The sequence below is a fragment of the Rhinopithecus roxellana genome, chromosome 21, assembly GCF_007565055.1.
Source record: "Rhinopithecus roxellana isolate Shanxi Qingling chromosome 21, ASM756505v1, whole genome shotgun sequence".
Classification (NCBI taxonomy): Eukaryota; Metazoa; Chordata; class Mammalia; order Primates; family Cercopithecidae; genus Rhinopithecus; species Rhinopithecus roxellana.
In genome coordinates, this window is record NC_044569.1 from 66,091,133 (window position 1) to 66,109,444 (window position 18,312).

Here is an 18,312-nt window from a genome sequence, read left to right on the forward strand (position 1 = left end):
CGGCGCCTGTAGTCCCAGCTACCCGGGAGGCTGAGACAGGAGAATGGCATAAACCCGGGAGGCGGAGCTTGCAGTGAGCTGAGATCCGGCCACAGCACTCCAGCCTGGGTGACAGAGTGAGACTCCGTCTCAAAAAAAAAAAAATTAATTAATTAAAAAAATAAAAATAAAAATAAAATCCTTGGCTCAGGATCTTCTCACTGCTTTATCACCCAAGTCTACTAAAATCCTTAGAATAACTGATGATGAAAATCTCACCAATTTTTTTTCTTTTCCTGGGGTTAGGAGGGGGGAAAAAACAATACGTGAGTCTATTTGAAATCATTTTATGAATTTTAATCATAGCAAATGTGTTTTTACAGTAGTCATAAAATCAACATTACCACATATACAAAGGACAAGACACCAGTTTGGCATACAAAAATACCATATATTAAAATTGGGTTCATTGGAAAACTCAGGACTGGCTAAGACACCATCTATAACAGAGAGAGCAAGCAAGAATGCTTTTAAGACATTCAGATTTATAAACAGCAGCTTGATATCCCCTTTATGAAGTCAATATTTGGCAACATTTGGACAGTATTTTCTACACAGCCCAGCAGCTCATTTATCTGTCGGGCTATTTGGCCCTTAAAAAAAAAAAGCTCCTAAAATAAATAATCCACATAATTGTAAATGAAACACATCAAGGATTTGACTTAATAGCCTCTGAGCAGCATTCATCTAGCCATTAGACTGGAATATTTGTTATCAAGAGGGCCAGAGAACCCACCGCTAACGCTGTAGGGTGGGAGAAACCCTGGGCTGCAGCTAGATGGCTTGTGTTGGGAGTTTGTAACAGTCCCAAGCTGAAACCAGCTTCCACACCTATGACTGTTGAGTGAGGCAAACACAAACAAGTGGTGAAATGAAAAAAATATATGACAGCAACCAGTATATATAAACTGAAATATTCTTGAACTCATTTTCCCAACAGTACTGACATAATCAAGTCAGGATAGATCCACAGGAATAGGCCTTGCATTCCATGGTTAAGAGGATTCTAGAGTCTGTCTGTACTGACGTGGCAACCAACTCTAGAGCAGGCTCTGAAATTGCCTAGTGTGCTAACGATCCAAACCACGAGCATAGGATAGGGTGATAGGAAAAACGGGGCCTCCTTGGACCCTCATCAGCTGAGCACATTACCCCATGTGTCTTCAACTGAAGCATCCTGAATTGAACTTGGTAGTCCATACTGGAATGACAGATTGTGCTTAACTAAATTGTCCTAGTTGTCCTGTGCTTTCTCCAGCTGGTTTCTGCCATGTCTGCTTCAGCTCCTATATATCTTGTTTTGCAGCTATACTCTTCCTTTATTAAGTATTTTTTCCCTCTCTGGGTATATCTGCCTGTCCCTTGACACAGACCCAATGCTTCACCTCTCCCTCTCTCTCTCCCACTCCCTCTCCCTCTCCCTCTCCTTTTCCCTCTCCCTCTCCTTCTCCCTCTCCCTCTACTTAATAGTTGGGTTGTCCCTCAACCCAGAAAATCCCATGAGGATTTGTAAATGAAATCTTCATAGAATTTTCCTAAAGCACAGTGTAAGGTACCAGCTCCTGTGTTCTGCCACTATTTAACAGAGGTATCAACTAGATCCCCTTTAAGAGGCATTTGTCATCTCTGTTTCCTTCTGTTTACAGCCCATGCTCTTCTACCACTATTATATCCAACTGTCTACTTCTGGATCTTCAAAAAGCAAATGTTGAATTAAAAATGGACCATCCCTTTGGAAAACTCCTGTTAGAATAACCCAATAACTCACACCCCAAGGAGATTACAGAAGACTTTCCCATGGGCTACTAGCCCTACATCCCATGGCAATAAATTTAGAGCAGTGTTCTAGAACAAAGACAGCTACAGGGAAGCACTCCCAGAAAAACAAAGAAAATGCATGCTGTTGCAGACTTCAAGAGGTCCCTCAGTACTCTGCCCCAAATATTACTGATTGTCCCTAAAAATATCATAGTATGAATAATATAAAAAACCTTGGATTAGAATAATAAAATCTAGCTAATGAGATGAGTGTTTCAAGCACCACTACATCATAGGTGAGATATATATAGTGGGATACCCCAGGCAGTGAATTCTGAAAAAAAAAAAAAGTCATTGGCTCGACTGAACAAGAAAATTTGTGCAGAAAAATGGGAACCCAAATTGCAGGGGTTCAGGAATAATGGTGCACTTGCCCTAACCACTTGAGCAGATCCAAAAATAAGGTATTTGGAAGAAATTAAATGCCCCACCTGCTTATGTTCTTTAATGATCAACGGCTTTCCAATAAAATGTATACAGTAAAACCTACCTCTTCATATATTTGAAAAGTTTCAAGTGTTTATATGGACACTCCCAAAGGTAGTTTGACGTAATGTATGCAGCCCATAGCAATAGTTAAGAAATTAACATCTAATCCAATCTTGTATAACTCACGAACTGGAAAACATGACTAATAACAGATTTTACTTGATTTTTAACTCCAATTACAGCTAAATCGTGGTGTGTGTGTGTGTAGTAAGTCAGCTGTGTCAGAAAAATCAATGGCTTGAATTTCCACTTATCTTTTAGAAGTGTTTCATGTCGGCTGGGTGTGGTGGCTCACACCTGTAATCCCAGAACTTTGGGAGGCCGAGGCAGGCAGATTACCAGAGGTCAGAAGTTGGAGACCAGCCTGACAAACATGGAGAAACCCTGTCTCTACTTAAAATAATACAAAATTAGCCGGGCATGGTGGCGCATGCCTGTAATCCCAGCTACTCGGGAGGCTGAGGCAGGAGAATAGCTTGAACCTGGGAGGCGGAGGTTGCAGTGAGCTGAGATCACACCATTGCACTCTGGCCTGGGCAACAAGAGTGAAACTCCATCTCATAAATAAATAAATAAATATATAAATAAGTGTCTCATGTTGAACAAAATTCGGCAACTGAACATCATTGCTTTTGAAATAGACTATTACTTTCAAAACAGCTACTGAATTATCTTGACTACCTTATTCTTCTCAGTAGTTTCTGTTTTGGTAAGAATTACCATGTGGGTGACAATTTACTGAGAATGATGGAAATGTCAAGGAACAGCTTCTCTATCTAGGTCAGGGATGACAGACTGACTGCCCGACACTTCTTACGCTGAAACAAAATGCTGACCTGTGGGCAGCATCATTTTTCTGAGAAAAGATAGAAATTGAAGTCTTTTGTGTATCACTCCTCTTGCACTGATAACTTTTGAACTTCTATCTTCCTCTTAAGGCTAAAGAAAGATACTATCTTGGCATAAAATAAAATAAAATAAATGATTTTTAAAGGCAAGCTAAGAAGGAAAGTCTTGCCCATGGATGAGTTCTAGGAAAAAAACCCAAAAAACAAAACAACCTATTTCTGCTAAAATGAAGTAAATGCATTTTGTATATATTCCATTTGGAAAACAGTGAAAAGTAGACTAACCAATTTTGAAACAACGTAAGTTTTCAAATAAAGGGATGGGAACTCTTCAAATCAAAATCTAGACTGGAATAAATACCAGATTATCAGTAAGAATCAGGTCTTTATAGGAAAATATATCTCAAACTGAATTTTCTGCTTCCTTTTATTTAGCTAAAAAGTAATTCTTGTAGCTTTAGTAAGCTTCAAGTCTTTAAATTTCGTGGACAATACTTTTTACTGTTAAAAGAAGTGTTTTTGTGCAAAGCTTCAAATCTTCAGCTCTCAGTGATAACTGAAATTTTTGCTTAAAAAAGAAAGTGACTAAAACAATGTCAAATCTCATTCTAAAAATAGTATCTACATTTTAGTCTGGCATCTGAAAAATGATGCCCACATATGCCCACACCAAATACAATGACAAGCTGGCCTTCAAGGGCAAACAAAACCAGTCTGAACACTGCAAAGCATGCTTGCTCTTACATTTGCACCTTACTAATACAGCAATGAAGTTTGGATAAGATATTGGAAGTGAACAGGGATTTCATTAGGTTTTTTTTCCCCCGTAACATTACTTTTTGGCCACAAGACCCAATTTCACAGTACGGATCATGCATAGCTTGCAAGTCAAACATTTTACAGCTACTGTCTAACTACTATTTTTGGACAACAGGTTCACATGCAACTAATGATCCCAGAAAAGTGGCTTGATAAAGCACTCTTTAAGCTTCACTGATCATTCCTTGGTCTAAAGTCTATAAGCAACAGTTCCAAAGGGCAACAATTATTTTTACACTTTTTAAGCCCAGAAAGGAATTTTTTGCCTTTTTCCAACTGCATGTTCCTAGCCCACAAACTCTTTTCTTAGCCTCACCGTTACTCCATTAATACCTTGATGCTAGCTCTCCAAGCACAATCACCCAGAACTGCATTGTTCAATATGGCAACCACTAGACACATACGGCTATTTGTATTTCAGCTAATTAAAATTAAATAAAATTTGAAATCCAGTTCTTACCTTGTAGTAACCCCATTTTAACTGCATAAAAGTCACTGTAGCTGGTGGCTACTATACCAGATGGCACAGGTTTTCCAGCATTTCCATCATCACAGAAAGCCCTATTGAACAGAGCCCATCTAGAAGATCTCACGGGTTATACCATCACGTGGTTTAACCTTCAAGGGACCCAATCTGTAAGCCATGCAAAAAATTAAACTTAATTCTATTTTTAAAGAAAATATCTTACAGCTTTCTGATCACTAAGTATGACTGGAACCGAAAACCGAGTTGCCTTTTCATCACAATTTATGCCCCAAGTCATTATACAAAATTTTTCCAAAGACAATGCTTCTTAGTAGCATTCTTGGCTCTACTTAACATATTAAGCATTCTCTTACTTATTTCAAGATCATTAATAAAGATGAAAATTCATGCTTCTTATAGTTTACTATTTACACAACACTCACTGTCCTTTACATACAAGTAGGGTGGGAGGTTTGGACACCAATGTTTTACAATTTTAAAAACTCAAACCACATGGTTTGATAGTTGTCTTTCAACATCTATACTCATCCCTAAGTCAACCCTCCTTTCATTTTCCCAGAGAGGTAGATGCTAACTAAAATGAGTACATAAACCTACAAAACAAACCCTTTAAAGCAGTAGTTGACTCAATAAAGGGTATTCATCAACCCTAGAAAGGATGATAGCCAGATAGAGATGTAGACAGACCTAGGATGGAACAAGAAGACACTGCAGTGCAAAGTTCATATCCCCCCTTGTCTGCAGAATTACAAAATGGACTCATCTACAAAATGAAGCCACCGGAGGCTGCTTTCACCTCTAACTTTCTGTGCTTTCCAGTTGTGACTTTTCATTAATGTGCAAGTATGAATTCTGGCCTCTTGTGTCAGTGGACTTTGGTCACATGGGTAGATGTGTTTGGTAAGGGTCACTGGTAAATTCCAGAAGAGGCCACAGCAATGGGATGTCAAGCAACATTAAAACATCACTAAGCCTATAAAATTCTATCTGGCAGACTGAGATTCTCACTCTCTCTCGATCTCTCTCTCTCTCACACACACACACACACACAAGAATGCACACCCCAACAAACAGGTACACAAATAACTGCAGGTAGAATCCATTTAAACAATTTAAACAATGTTTCTTAGGTCAGTAAGACTCGCAAAAAAAAAATTAATAATCTGATTTGGGTTGTTATTGTTAAATTTAACAAGAATCCATCATACAGCCGATTAATTTTGTATGCTTCATGGCAGCTCTAGCACAGGATCGTTTTTAAGTAAAAGTTCTATGGACATTTTTACAGATTTGCACTAAGAAACACAGGACACTATCATTACACACATTAGTGTCTATATCTAACCTACTTTAACAAGTAGAACTCTATCACGTACTACACTACAGAGTCAGTCATTTCATACTGTACAGAAACATATGCAGATATCACTCACAAAATTAATCTGAATATGGCATAGCTTAAAATTGCAAGGGTAAAGTCTATTTGAAATGTAGCATTCTTAATGCAACATTTCTGTGGTGTGTGTGTGTGTGTGTGTGTGTGTGTGTGTGTGTGTATTTTCCTCCAAGAGAAATAGAAATTAGGTCAGACATGCATTACAGCAGCCTGGGAGAGTTTGAGAAATTGACACTAACCCAACAGTATATTATGTTATGTAATAGAGGATAGTACTCAGCTAATATGATACCTAAATTATTAATACCAAATAAATCCTAGATTATTTGTTGTATAATGCCCAAGAGCTTACACAATAAAATGGCATTTTAACCTAATTTCTATTTTGAGCTTTCAAATACATTTCCTAAAGGTTTTATGACAAATTTGAAAAATCATAGCTCATAATTTTATGTTGAAATTCTCATGCCAATTAGCGGTATTAGCTTGGTATTGTAGTCATTATATTTTTGTTTTATTTCACATTAATTCCATCACTTTTATATGCATATTTTGTGCTGCTTGAAAATAACAGGTAGCATGTAAATAAATTAAATTGTCTTGACCTCACAGGGCTATTTTCTAGCCTTGTTTTTTGGAATTAGCCCTGCTTGTCTTTCCTTCACTTCCCCCCACCCTCCTCACCATTTTCAGGGATTCAGTGGAACATAAAAACAGTTACATTTATATGTAGAGTCCTTGTCACATACCACTTGCTTCATGAATTCCTTAAAAGAAGTTAGATGAGAGCTGTAAAGCTCACAGCTAATTTCTGAATGCACATGCACCCAGGGATAGGAATTTATCACTCACTTCTGGCAGATCTTTCTTCATGAGCATCTATAGATCATTACACATTTAAGAATATTAGACAGTTTATGAGGAACTGGTCCACTTATATTGGGAATTTGAGCTGTTAGTTTACCTTGCCACTTTTCTCTGTAAAAACTGTTAAAATGCAGGAGATCTTCCCTCTTATATCAACAAGAGGAAACTGGAATTCTAACTGGCTTAACTCTTGTGGAAGAGCATCTTTCAAAAAAGAATCACAGACCATCTATTAAAATGCCCGCCAGGGTTGGCCGTCAGTCACAACACTCATGGCCAGCACAAGACTCCAAAACCAGGAGAAAAGACACTCTTCTGTTACTCTCCATTTGCCTCTTACAAAAGGCAGGACTTCAGTACACAGATGAGGGGTGAGTGCTGCAGGGGACGGGCAGGAGACTCCCTGCTGGGTCAAGATGTCCACGAAGTGGCCACCGCTTCAGAGACCGGACTTATTCATGCCCAATTAAGTCTTAATCCAGGATTCTTCAGCAAAGACTCGAACACCTGAGGTAAATCAAAGTAGACACACATACATACACACACAAATACACAGTATTTACATTTGAAATTCTTGTTTTGTGAGATGGCTTGAGAAAAATTGGCATACAGGTTTCCTGTGGGATTAGACATTTCTCATGATTTCTCGGTTTATTGCTCCCCTGTTGAGCTTTCAGTTTCATAAACACGTAGCGAGTTCTAATTACAAGTGAAGAAAATGAAGGTTCATGACAAAACACAACACATCGGAGACACTTGTTCAAATATTTTCTCCAAAAAAAAATGACTGTCCATTTTGACTTATTTTGTTTTGGTGCCATTCAAAACATATAAAAGCGTTAGCAACTAAATGAAGACTGGGTTTCAATAAAAAGAAAAATAAAAGTAAAGAAGCCAGCAGTGCATGTCTTCACTGAATTTTTACACGGATTTGCAGGTTTAATTCTACTTGTCTACATAGCATCTTTGTTTGAATCTACCACATTTAGAGAAGGTCACATTGTACGCACTTGTACAGTTTCACGTCTAAGTAGAATATGTCTATCTCGTAACATGATTTTGAAAAATCATAAATTACAGTCCATTGAATACATGATTATGAGGATGCATGCAATCATCTTCCAAGCTGTTGCCATCAACACTCAGAACAATTCACTTGGTATCTTGTTGAGACCTCACCTTCTGCCCTTTGTGTCTGTTTTGGGGTAATCAAGAGGCAATGCAGAGGCCAGCGCTCAGCACCAAATGGTCAGTGTCGCCCCCACACCTTCTCATCGGAATCTCATCATCAACTTGCTCAACTCCTAAGTTGGCACCCACAAGAGACTTCCCTGCAGCCCTGTTCAGCCACAGGATATCACAGTGAAGCGCTTAGAAATGCAAGACATGTTGTGGAGCACGATGCCGAGGAGGAAGACCAGGACGCAAGCCACCAAGATGACAGTGCACACCCCTGACCAGGTGGAGCTTTTCACCACGCCCCGCCTGTCCTGCTCCTCCTCCGCTGCCTCCTGGGGAGCCCCACCTTGCAGAGGCTGCTGTTCAGCAGGGATGGTCACCACGGTGACGGACTTCTGCTGGCTCCCGGGCAGCAGGCGGCAGCCCATGTCTCCGGGCAGCAGCGCACGCTCCTTGGAGATGGGCAGGGGCAGCATGTAGCACCCATTGCTGGGAAGTTTGATGAAGACCGGGGTGTGTTCGGAAGTGTGTGGAATGGCGATGACAGCCAGGACCTCTGGGTCATCGGGGAGCTGTGACACGGAGAAGCCGGGGGGCAGCTTGGTGACACCGCGGCACCAGGGGCACCGCACGTCCTTCTGGCTGGTCCTCATCTGCTGGAGGCACACTGAACAGCAGGTGTGCTTGCAGTCCAGCAACTTGGGCCTGCGCCGGGGGCTGTAGTAATTGAAACAGATCTGACATTCCAGCAGAGAGTCCTGGGACAGCGTCTCCATGGTGGACTGTGAGCCGGAATGGCAAGGCCAAGGTGAAGGGGAAGGAGCTGCTTCTCAGAGGCTGCCGCCCTGTGTCTTTGCAGTGCGGGTGATGGCGAGCTCACAGGCATCCAGTACTCACAGGTGTGTTCATTTCTGAGAGAGACAAACAATGCAAACAATCTTAATCATTTCAAAGAAGTTGAGATGTCAACATATCTAATGGATTTATACCATTGCTCAAAAGACTTGACACTGGGCCAAAAGTCTAAAAATGTACCACTCTTGAGACTCCAGGATTCCCATAACGCCCAGTGAAAGGTAAATGAAAGTTGTCTCCAAGAGCATGTCATGGCAAATACTTCGTTCATTTCTAAAAAAATGAACACCTCCAATAGGTGTAGATGATGCCTCCGCATTTCATAAAGAGAGACTATTTTGTTTCTGTTTTGTACATTTCAGCAAACTCTGGGTCATCCTTCTAAAATATACTGGAGAAACTCTCCTGCTTCCAATAAGTTCATAGCATTTCCTAGAAGTAAATTTCTCTCCTTAGATCCTCTGACCTTTTTTCCTGACTCTGTTTACCCACTTGTAAGTCTTAATTGCAAGATTTAGGCAACTTCACAAACCTAGGTATAACTAGCTTGCTCAGTTTACATATATGGGTTAGGACTGCTCCTCTTCACAGAGAATTAAAGTGACACTACAGAAGAAGCACGTGAAGGCATCTTTCATCTTTCCCACCAAACCATTTGAAGAGAACAAAACAAAAAATCCCCAAACAGCAACAAAACCAAAAGCAGCAGTGAACCTTAAGGCAGTGTGGATCACAAAGGCACGCTCATCACAAAGGCATCACTGACATTTTCCAGTCAGTTCTTTTTGTTTCATTACTACTTAGGCGTGTACCAAGTAGCATGACTAAAAGCAAGTATAATTGACCCTTGAACAACACAGGTTTGAACCACACGGATCCACTTAAGTACGAATTTTTTGAATAGATACAGTCAGCCCTTTCTATGAGTGGGTTCTGCATCTGCGACCAAATGACATCTAAAATACAGCGTTCTCAGGATGCAAAGTCCCTGTATACCAAGGGCTGTCTTTTCATATTCTTGGGTTTTATAGCACCAACTGTAGGCCTTGAGTATTTGCAGGTTTTGGTATACATGGGGGTCCTGGAACCAATGCCCTCAGATAGAGAGATGACTGAACCATTAATTTACTAATTGAAATCAAATATTCTATAGTTAAAGGTTGTCAGGGAAGACTGGCAAGCATTCCTCATTGTAAAAAACAAACAAGCAAAAACAAAAACAAACAAACAAAAAATCTGTTAGCATCCCGGTACGGAAGGGAGGCAGAGAAACTTAGTTCAACTTCACTGAAGTTTGGGAATGCCCTCTAATGCTCCACTGGCATTTCAATAAAGGCTGCCTGACTCAGTTTCCCATTGAAAGCATGCAAATTATGTGTCCCTGGATGGCGCCATGATGACTCTAGAAAGAACTACTCAACCACTATTGCAGAAAAAATTGCTAGTCCTAGAACCCCACCAACACCTAGAGATGGGAGCTATAACAAATAGATAAGCTCCTTCAAATTTTTCTTAAAAGTAACTCTTCTTTTTTCTTTCTAATTTCCTTTGTGAAAGTAAGAAAGCACCTCCACCCATGATACATAATGTGTTAACAATCAAAATTAAGAATGCAGCAAAAGCCAACCTGACCGACATGGGGGCTCACACCTGCAATCCCAGCATTTTGGAAGGCTGAGGAAGGGGAATCATTTGAGCTCAGGAGTTCCAGACCAGCCTGGGCAACATGGTGAAACCCTATCTCTACAAAAAATACAAAAACTAGGCAGCCATGGTGGCATGTGCCTCTAGTCCCAGCTACCCAGTAGGCTGAGGTGGGAGGACCACCAGAGCCTGGAAGGTTGAGGCTGCAATGAGCCGTGTTTGCACCACTGCACTCCAGCCTGGATGACAGAGTGAGACCCTGTCTCAAACAAAACAAAACAACAACGAAAAAAAAACCAGTTCAAAGACAAAAATAACCACTGTTAAAAACTAGTAGCAATCAAAAGATCAACATACTTTAACATAAAATATATTAGCTATATTAAAAGCACTTAAGTTACCGAAAGTGAAATACAATAATGTAGCATTCAGAAAGTTCATATCAGGATCAACTACACAGCTATCCACTAACTCAAAAAATATTTATGGAATATCTATTATGCACAAAGCACAATGCTAAATACTGTAGGATATAAATCAGACCCAGATTCTACCTGAAAATAACTTAAACTTAGGTAAGAAGGAACACATGAATGTATTTTCTTGTTTCATTCATTTATTCATTCAAATTTTCATTGAATATCTGCTATGTGTCAAGCTTGATGTTTCTTTTTGTCCCTTGTAACTAAGATCTTGTCATTGCCCATAAGAAAGTCCTGGCCTAGAGATGGGAGTGCTAAGTACTTAGACAATTGTAAGGTAAATACAAGGTACTCTAAGGGAGCCGAAGGAATCAGGGAGAGTTTAGTGAAAACTCTGGATTATGGAATTAGACACATAAAATCAGGAGATTTGGTGTTATGGAATCAGCATGAGCAAAGGAAAGAAGGTTGAGTGATTACAGAATTATTTCCTACTCTATGTGGGACACTGGCTAGAGGATTGTTTCTAATACTAGAGCAACTTACAGAAGTCTTCTCTAAGAGTTTGATCGGTTTAGCCCTTAACAGTCTCTGATACAGATGCCTAATTTTAAAGAAATAAAACTCTCAGAGAACCTGCAAGCACTCTCCCCAGACCCAACCAGGGATAGCAGATCACACAGGGAGGGGAGAAATGAGCTTAGTTAGGCATAGGCCTCAGACTGCGGACCATGGGCAGCCCCCAGTGCCAGGCCAAGGATTCAGGAGTGAGCAATGGGAAGACACCAGAAAGGTTAAGAGTAGCAGAACAATTCATTCAAGGGAAGACTGGAAAGACCTATTGGGAGGCTATCACAACATTAGGCCAGAGTTAATGAGTAGCTAAAGTGAACAGTGATGATTAGCATGGAATGATGAGATGTGTGAAGAGGTTCACAGAATTCCAGCAGGATCTTTCAGGGTATTACAATGAGGTTGTACAGGGAAAGAAGTCAAAAATGAAGCCCTTAGAGGAAGGTAGTGTCATTATGAGAAATAGGGATCACGAAGAGAAATACAATGAGTTCTGTTCGGGCCATATTCCATTGGAGGTGCTGGGGAAGGTATTTAAATTAATCAGGAAGATATTAAAGAGTCAAAGAGAAGGTCAGGCACAGTAGCTCACATCTGTAATCCCAGAACTTTGGGGGGCCAAGGCAGGCAGATCACTTGAGGCCAGGAGTTCAAGACCAGCCTGGCCAACATAGTGAGATGCTGTCTTTACTAAAAATAAAAAAAATTAGCTGGGTGTGGTGGTGTACATCTGTAATCCCAGCTACTCAGGAGGCTGAGGCAGGAGAATCGCTTAAACCCGGGAGGTGGAGACCACAGTGAGGCAACATTGCACCACTGCACTTCAGCCTGAATGACAGTGAGATGCCATCTCACAAAAAAAAAAAAAAAAGAATCAAAGAGAGTAGGATAAAATTATTCTATAATTTTATATCCAAGGTAATACATTTTTTTTTCTTAAAACAAAATACAGGGTTTGTTGGTGAATCCTTTTCTATCTCTCTCCAGGTTAAAGTGCGCAGACAGAGATCAGGTGAGACTGTAATTGACTCTACGGAGATGTGGCTGTGCCTGCTGGGAAGGATTGATCACGCTGAGCTACGGGTGGGTAGAAACAATAAAATGAGGCAGGGTATAAAATTTTACAGACTCCTGCAATTTTATGAATTTGGAGAGACTTTTCCTTAACAATTGCACCCAGGACAACCACCCTCAATTGTAAATGAGGTTGGGGACAAAAATGTTTCATGACATCCTATCAAAACAGTGACCACCGATTTACTTATTAACCTTCTTTCCTTCCATACTATTTGCCTTAACTTCTACATAACAATGTGGGAAGCAGCTCAGCAGAGTGGGAAGAACTGACATTTGGGACTCAAAGAACCTTGGGCTCTAAGCCTAGCTCTGTCACTAACCAGCTGTGACACCAGACCAAAGTCATTTACCTTCTCTGAGGCTGCTTTCTCCCTAGCCAAGCAGGGATGATGGAAGCTGTGGTTGAAGGTCAAGCGAGCTCAGGGGATCCACATACTTCCACACAGTGAAAGGTTCAGAGAGGACAGTGCTTGTTCTCCACTTCCTCTCCACTCAGTCTAGTGCTCTGCGCTGAGGCACAGATCTGCCCAGAGGCACTTCCTGGCTATCAAAGAGCTGCCACTTGGAACAGCCTGGGAGGAGGCATGCAAGTGTTCTTCCTGGCCCTGCCCCAAGACCTACGCACCATCATTTGTCAACAAAACCAATATGCAATTTTATTCATAAATTTATGTTCCAAGTAATGTTCTCTTAATTTGTGTTAAGCTTCCTTAAAATTAGATTATCCTATTCAATTTCCAACTCTATCCAAGTAAGTTCTAGGCCTTACAATTCAAGCTGAACACAAAAACAGAATGGGAAAAAGTTCCTATTTTCCATGCTCAGCCACTTAAGCCATTTTGACAGCAGCCTCTCTGATTTATGCACTGATTTGTTTTACAGGAAGCCAGCCTGTACTGCATTCCAGTTTATTTTCTGGAGCATAATTAGTAATGATGATGATTCGTTAGGTAAAGAGAAGGAAATTTATGAGGCTATGGAGTGAAGCTAATGATGAATCACTTTCCCCCTTTCATCATAAAGTCTAAAGATGTGCATCAACTATAGAAGAAAAAATGGAAACAAAGTCCATGTAGACCAGAAAAGAAATTCAGAGTTCCCCATCAAGTGTGTTATAATAAACACATATCAGTGATTACTTTAGGGCAGGGGTCTCCAACCCCCAGGCCACCAAGCGGTACCAGTCTACGACCTGTAAGGAGCCGGGCTACACAGCAGAAGGTGGGCAGCTGGTGAGAGATAATCCCCGCCTGAGCTCCACCTCCCATCAGATCAGCGATGGCATTAGATTCTCATAGGAGCATGAACCGTATTGTGAACTTCATATGTGAGATATCTAGGTTGCACACTCCTTATGAGGATGTAACTAATGCCTGATGATCTGAGGTGGAACAGTTTCATCCTGAAATCATGGCTCCCTACCCATCCATCCTGTGGAAAAATTGTCTTCCACAAAACCCATCCCTCGTGCCAAAAAGGCTGGGGACTGCTGCTTCAGAGACCTGTGTTTGGCCTTGTTTTCCTTACAGGAAGAGCAGGATATGATACTCCAATAAAATACTCATTAAGATTTAAAGGGAAAGAGTACTTCAGTAGAATGCATAAGTATATAAGAAAATATATGAGAACAATTTTTAAATGCCACCACAATTTATTTGAAAATAACTTAAAGTCAAGATCAAAGAGAAAAACAGACCACAAAGAGAAGAACAGTAGCTCAGGGATGGCATTCTCAAAAAACGGATGGCTCCCAAGATAGAACTTATTTCAAACATAACCTCATAAAACAGTATCTAGTTACATAAATAATATTAATTGAACAATACACAGATAAACAAAGGGGGTCTTTGTGTTGTTGTTGCTGTTGTTATTTTGAAGCCATAGATATTGGGTACTTTTGAAAGTCCTTTACAATAACGATTTACTTTCACAAAATAAAATTTCTTTTTAAAAACTATAAATAATTTTATTCATCTTTTGAAAAGGTATGGGTGTGACAAAGTGCGCCCATTCATTTGGTAGGTGGTAAAATAGCAAAGCTCTCCAACATTGAATTTTTATAATCCCAGTTGCTTTTAGAAGTCCAGGCATATGAGCCCAAGGACAAAAAAAGCCAGTGAAGTAGATAATCCAGATCGTTTTACTCTGCTTACACTCTTAAGAACCTTCATACATTCTGCGACAGTGGGTTTAATTATGAAGCCTCTCTGTGGAATTGTGGACTGATCTGATATTGATTACATCTGGCTGACCTTGAAGGTCTATGAGGACCTTAAATTCAATGGTTGTGTTGGGAAAAAACTCAGATGCAGAGATTAAACTAGGCACTACGTTGCTTTTCTTTTCCTATTGAAATAGCACATCTTTCTGATACAGGCCATCTTCTTAAATCTTCAATAAAATATAAATATTTGAAATGGGATTAAACAAAATAATCACAATTCCATTTCATCTGGTATTTCAGCTGGCTTGCCAGCCACTTAGTTATATTGGATCTTAGCAAACACTCCAATTAGTGGCAAGAATGGGAATGCCCGGTGACAGATGTGTCATTGACTTTTTGTCCTCTGGTAGCAAAGAGCAATCCTTCCAGGACACAACTGCTGCACACATGCATAGTCCAACTGATGTAACTACAGTCATTATTTTAATGGAGCAGGACTCTGACAAATCTCAACTGAGAATTCCATTGGCTCGAGCTCTAATATTTGCACAGTTTCCTCCTATGAGCATCCTGGTTTTGCTGTATTTGATGAAGCAAAGAATCCAGAAAGTGAAAATTGTCATTTAAACATGTTTTTTGTTTTTTTGAGACGGACTCTCACTCACTCAGGCTGGAATGCAGTGGTGCAATCTCGGCTCACCGCAACCTCTGCTTCCTCGGTTCAAGCTATTCTCCTGCCTCAGCCTCTTGAGTAGCTGGGATTACAGGTGTGCATCACCATGCCCAGCTAATTTTTTTTGTATTTTTAGTAGAAATGGGGTTTCGCCATATTGGCCAGGCTGGTCTCGAACTCCTGACTTCAAGTGATCTGCCTGCCTTAGCCTCCCAAAGTGCTGGGATTACAGGTATGAGTCACCCCGCCCGGCCTTTTGGTTATTTAAGATGTTTAAATATTTAAACAGGGAATAGGGCAGGGGATGCTGACAGTGCTGGAGGCCATCTGGCCGAGGTGGCGGAGGCAGGCAGGATGGGACACAGAGAATACTAGTGGCTGACCCAGACAAAAGCAGCACACCATCTAGAAGGCCAAGGTCACCCCAGGAACTCACCACACAACTGAAGGCCTGGCCCTGCCAGCACAGCCCACTAGGAAAAGTGTGGGCCCAATTGGCCTGGCTGCAGCCTAGGTGCTGTCCCTGTCTGCATGTGCCATGGAGCCAAAGGCATCCTGTGCCAGGGGACTCTGCTAGGGCAAGTGCCAATTCTGTCACTACAAAACTCAACTCATCAAGCTCCACGGTCACCAGAGAGGTATTTACCCAGCCCCGGGTGCATTTCATTTACGTCAAATTAACAAACAATGAATGAATTTGACCCCTCCATGGTTTGGTGATGCATATTTAAAAATCAAAGTATATTGGAATCTAGACATTTTTAGGAATTAAAGCCACATGTCATTATTGCAATGATGATGATAACTACTGGTTTTTGTGTGGACATCTGCCAATCATTACTATTAGGAATCAGGAGATAAGGATTCTAGCTCTTATTCTGTCCTCACGTAGATAGGTTACCTTAAGCAAATAACCTCTAGATGAACCTCCTATTTCCTCCCCTGACAAATGAGGACTCTGGACTAGATGGTCCCCTAAAGCACCTTCTAGTAAAAATATTGTGACCTAAATGATTGCTGAAAACACTGCTCGGTTTCCAACCGCATGGCAGTACTACCAGGCCACTTATTCTATGCTTCTCATCCCTGACAGATGATTTACAAATATTATCTGTTAGTGATCTGGCAAGAATGCACATTTATGTGAGATGGGGGAGTGGGCATATAAACTACTTAGAAAGTTCTCCCTTTATGCCTTCAACTTAATGAATGCATCTAGCTAGAGCCCATACCCTAAAAGAAAATGCTGCAACTTCAATTTTTTAGCAACTGAAAAAGAAAAACTCCTTCAAGTCTAATCAGTATCCTTCCCAGATGAAGAAAGATATTCCTATTACCCAAACTTGTTACTGGATGAAGGGGTTCCCAACTCTACCTTGAAAAGAAGTTGCACAGTTTTCTGGCTTATGCAGGAAGCCAAGGTTAGCACTGGCATTCATCAAACACATGGCTTTATCTTCATTTGCTCTGATCACTCAGTGACAGTCAAGAAAACGTTGCTCATGGTCATTAAAGAAGGAAAGAGCTATGAAAGACTGTCAGGAGATCCCCAGGCTCCCTGGAAAGAGGAAGTGATAAAAGATGCCGACAGACAGACAGACAGACAGGTAGAGCAAATAAAGATGATCAATTACCCTGACTGCTAGAATTCTGAATAGAGTTGAAAAACTGACAAATCAAGCACACAGGGAAAGCCAAAGAGATGGAAAAACAAAAATCCTACTAAGTCTTACCAGCAGCTGAACGGCTGCAAAGCACATAGTGGTGAGTAAGCAGATGTTTATTGTGAACTCACCTAGTGTACTATTCAAGGCACTGGGGTTGCCATGGCAAACAAGAGTCCTACCCTCAAGGAGCCTGGATGTACAACCAAAAGGAAAGAACCGTACAAAGAGAACCACGGGAAAGAGAGAAGGGTAGGCAGAACACTGGAAGGAGACTCTACTTCAACTGAGCCTGTACGTCCAATTGATCATACGTAGGGATTAAGCAGAAACATTAAACAGAACTATCATTGCCTGTCAGAGCCAGAAAGCACATTTGGCATTTAAGGAGCCTACAAGCTGGCCCATTGTTCTTTCCACTCTGGAGATACTGGAGAGAGAAGAAAACTCAGGGGAAGGACAGTGGCATTTCCTCTATTTGATTAAACATCACAACTGACCCTGTCAGCATCATACAGGCAGACTCCAACCACAAACCTCAAGAGATGCAAGATATTAAGATGGTAACTTAAGGTCTGGAGGCAGCCACAGACCAGGGAAGCACACAAAGTCATCACTGGAGGTGAAGGGTTTGAGGGCTGAGAGTTGTGCCTTAGGGGCTGCAAGGGCCTCCAAGTAGCTAGGCTCCCTTGGAGAGCAAAGGCTTCTCTCTGCTACAGCCCTCCAGTGCCCCTACTCTTCATGTCCAAGACATACAGGGCCCCTAAAGGCCCAAAGTTACTATGTACAAATTTACATTTTAATAAAATGAACTACACATGTTCCCTATTCTTAATTTTTTTTTTTTTATTATACTTTAAGTTCTAGGGTACATGTGCATAACGTGCAGGTTTGTTACATATGTATACTTATGCCATGTTGCTGTGCTGCACCCATCAACTCGTCAGCACCCATCAATTCATCATTTATATCATGTATAACTCCCCAATGCAATCCCTCCCTCCTCCCCCCTCCCCCCTCCCCATGATAGGCCCCAGTGCGTGATGTTCCCCTTCCCAAGTCCATGTGATCTCATTGTTCAGTTCCCACCTATGAGTGAGAACATGCGGTGTTTGGTTTTCTGTTCTTGTGATAGTTTGCTAAGAATGATGGTTTCCAGCTGCATCCATGTCCCTACAAAGGACGCAAACTCATCCTTTTGTATGGCTGCATAGTATTCCATGGTGTATATGTGCCACATTTTCTTAATCCAGTCTGTCACAGATGGACATTTGGGTTGATTCCAAGTCTTTGCTATT

General features: G+C 41.0%; 1 protein-coding gene across 5 annotated transcripts in view; it reads right to left on the reverse strand.

Moving 5' to 3' along the window:
- Window positions 1-310: 310 nt before the first annotated feature.
- Window positions 311-18,312, reverse strand: part of RNF152 (ring finger protein 152) — a 90,115-nt gene continuing 72,113 nt past the window's right edge. For all 5 annotated transcript variants that reach the window (XM_010388817.2, XM_010388816.2, XM_030926101.1 and 2 more), the window contains one exon: window positions 311-8,853. In XM_010388817.2, coding sequence (XP_010387119.1) covers window positions 8,107-8,718 — 612 coding nt within the window. In that variant the 5' untranslated portion in view covers window positions 8,719-8,853 and the 3' untranslated portion in view covers window positions 311-8,106. The remainder of the gene's footprint in view (window positions 8,854-18,312) is intronic.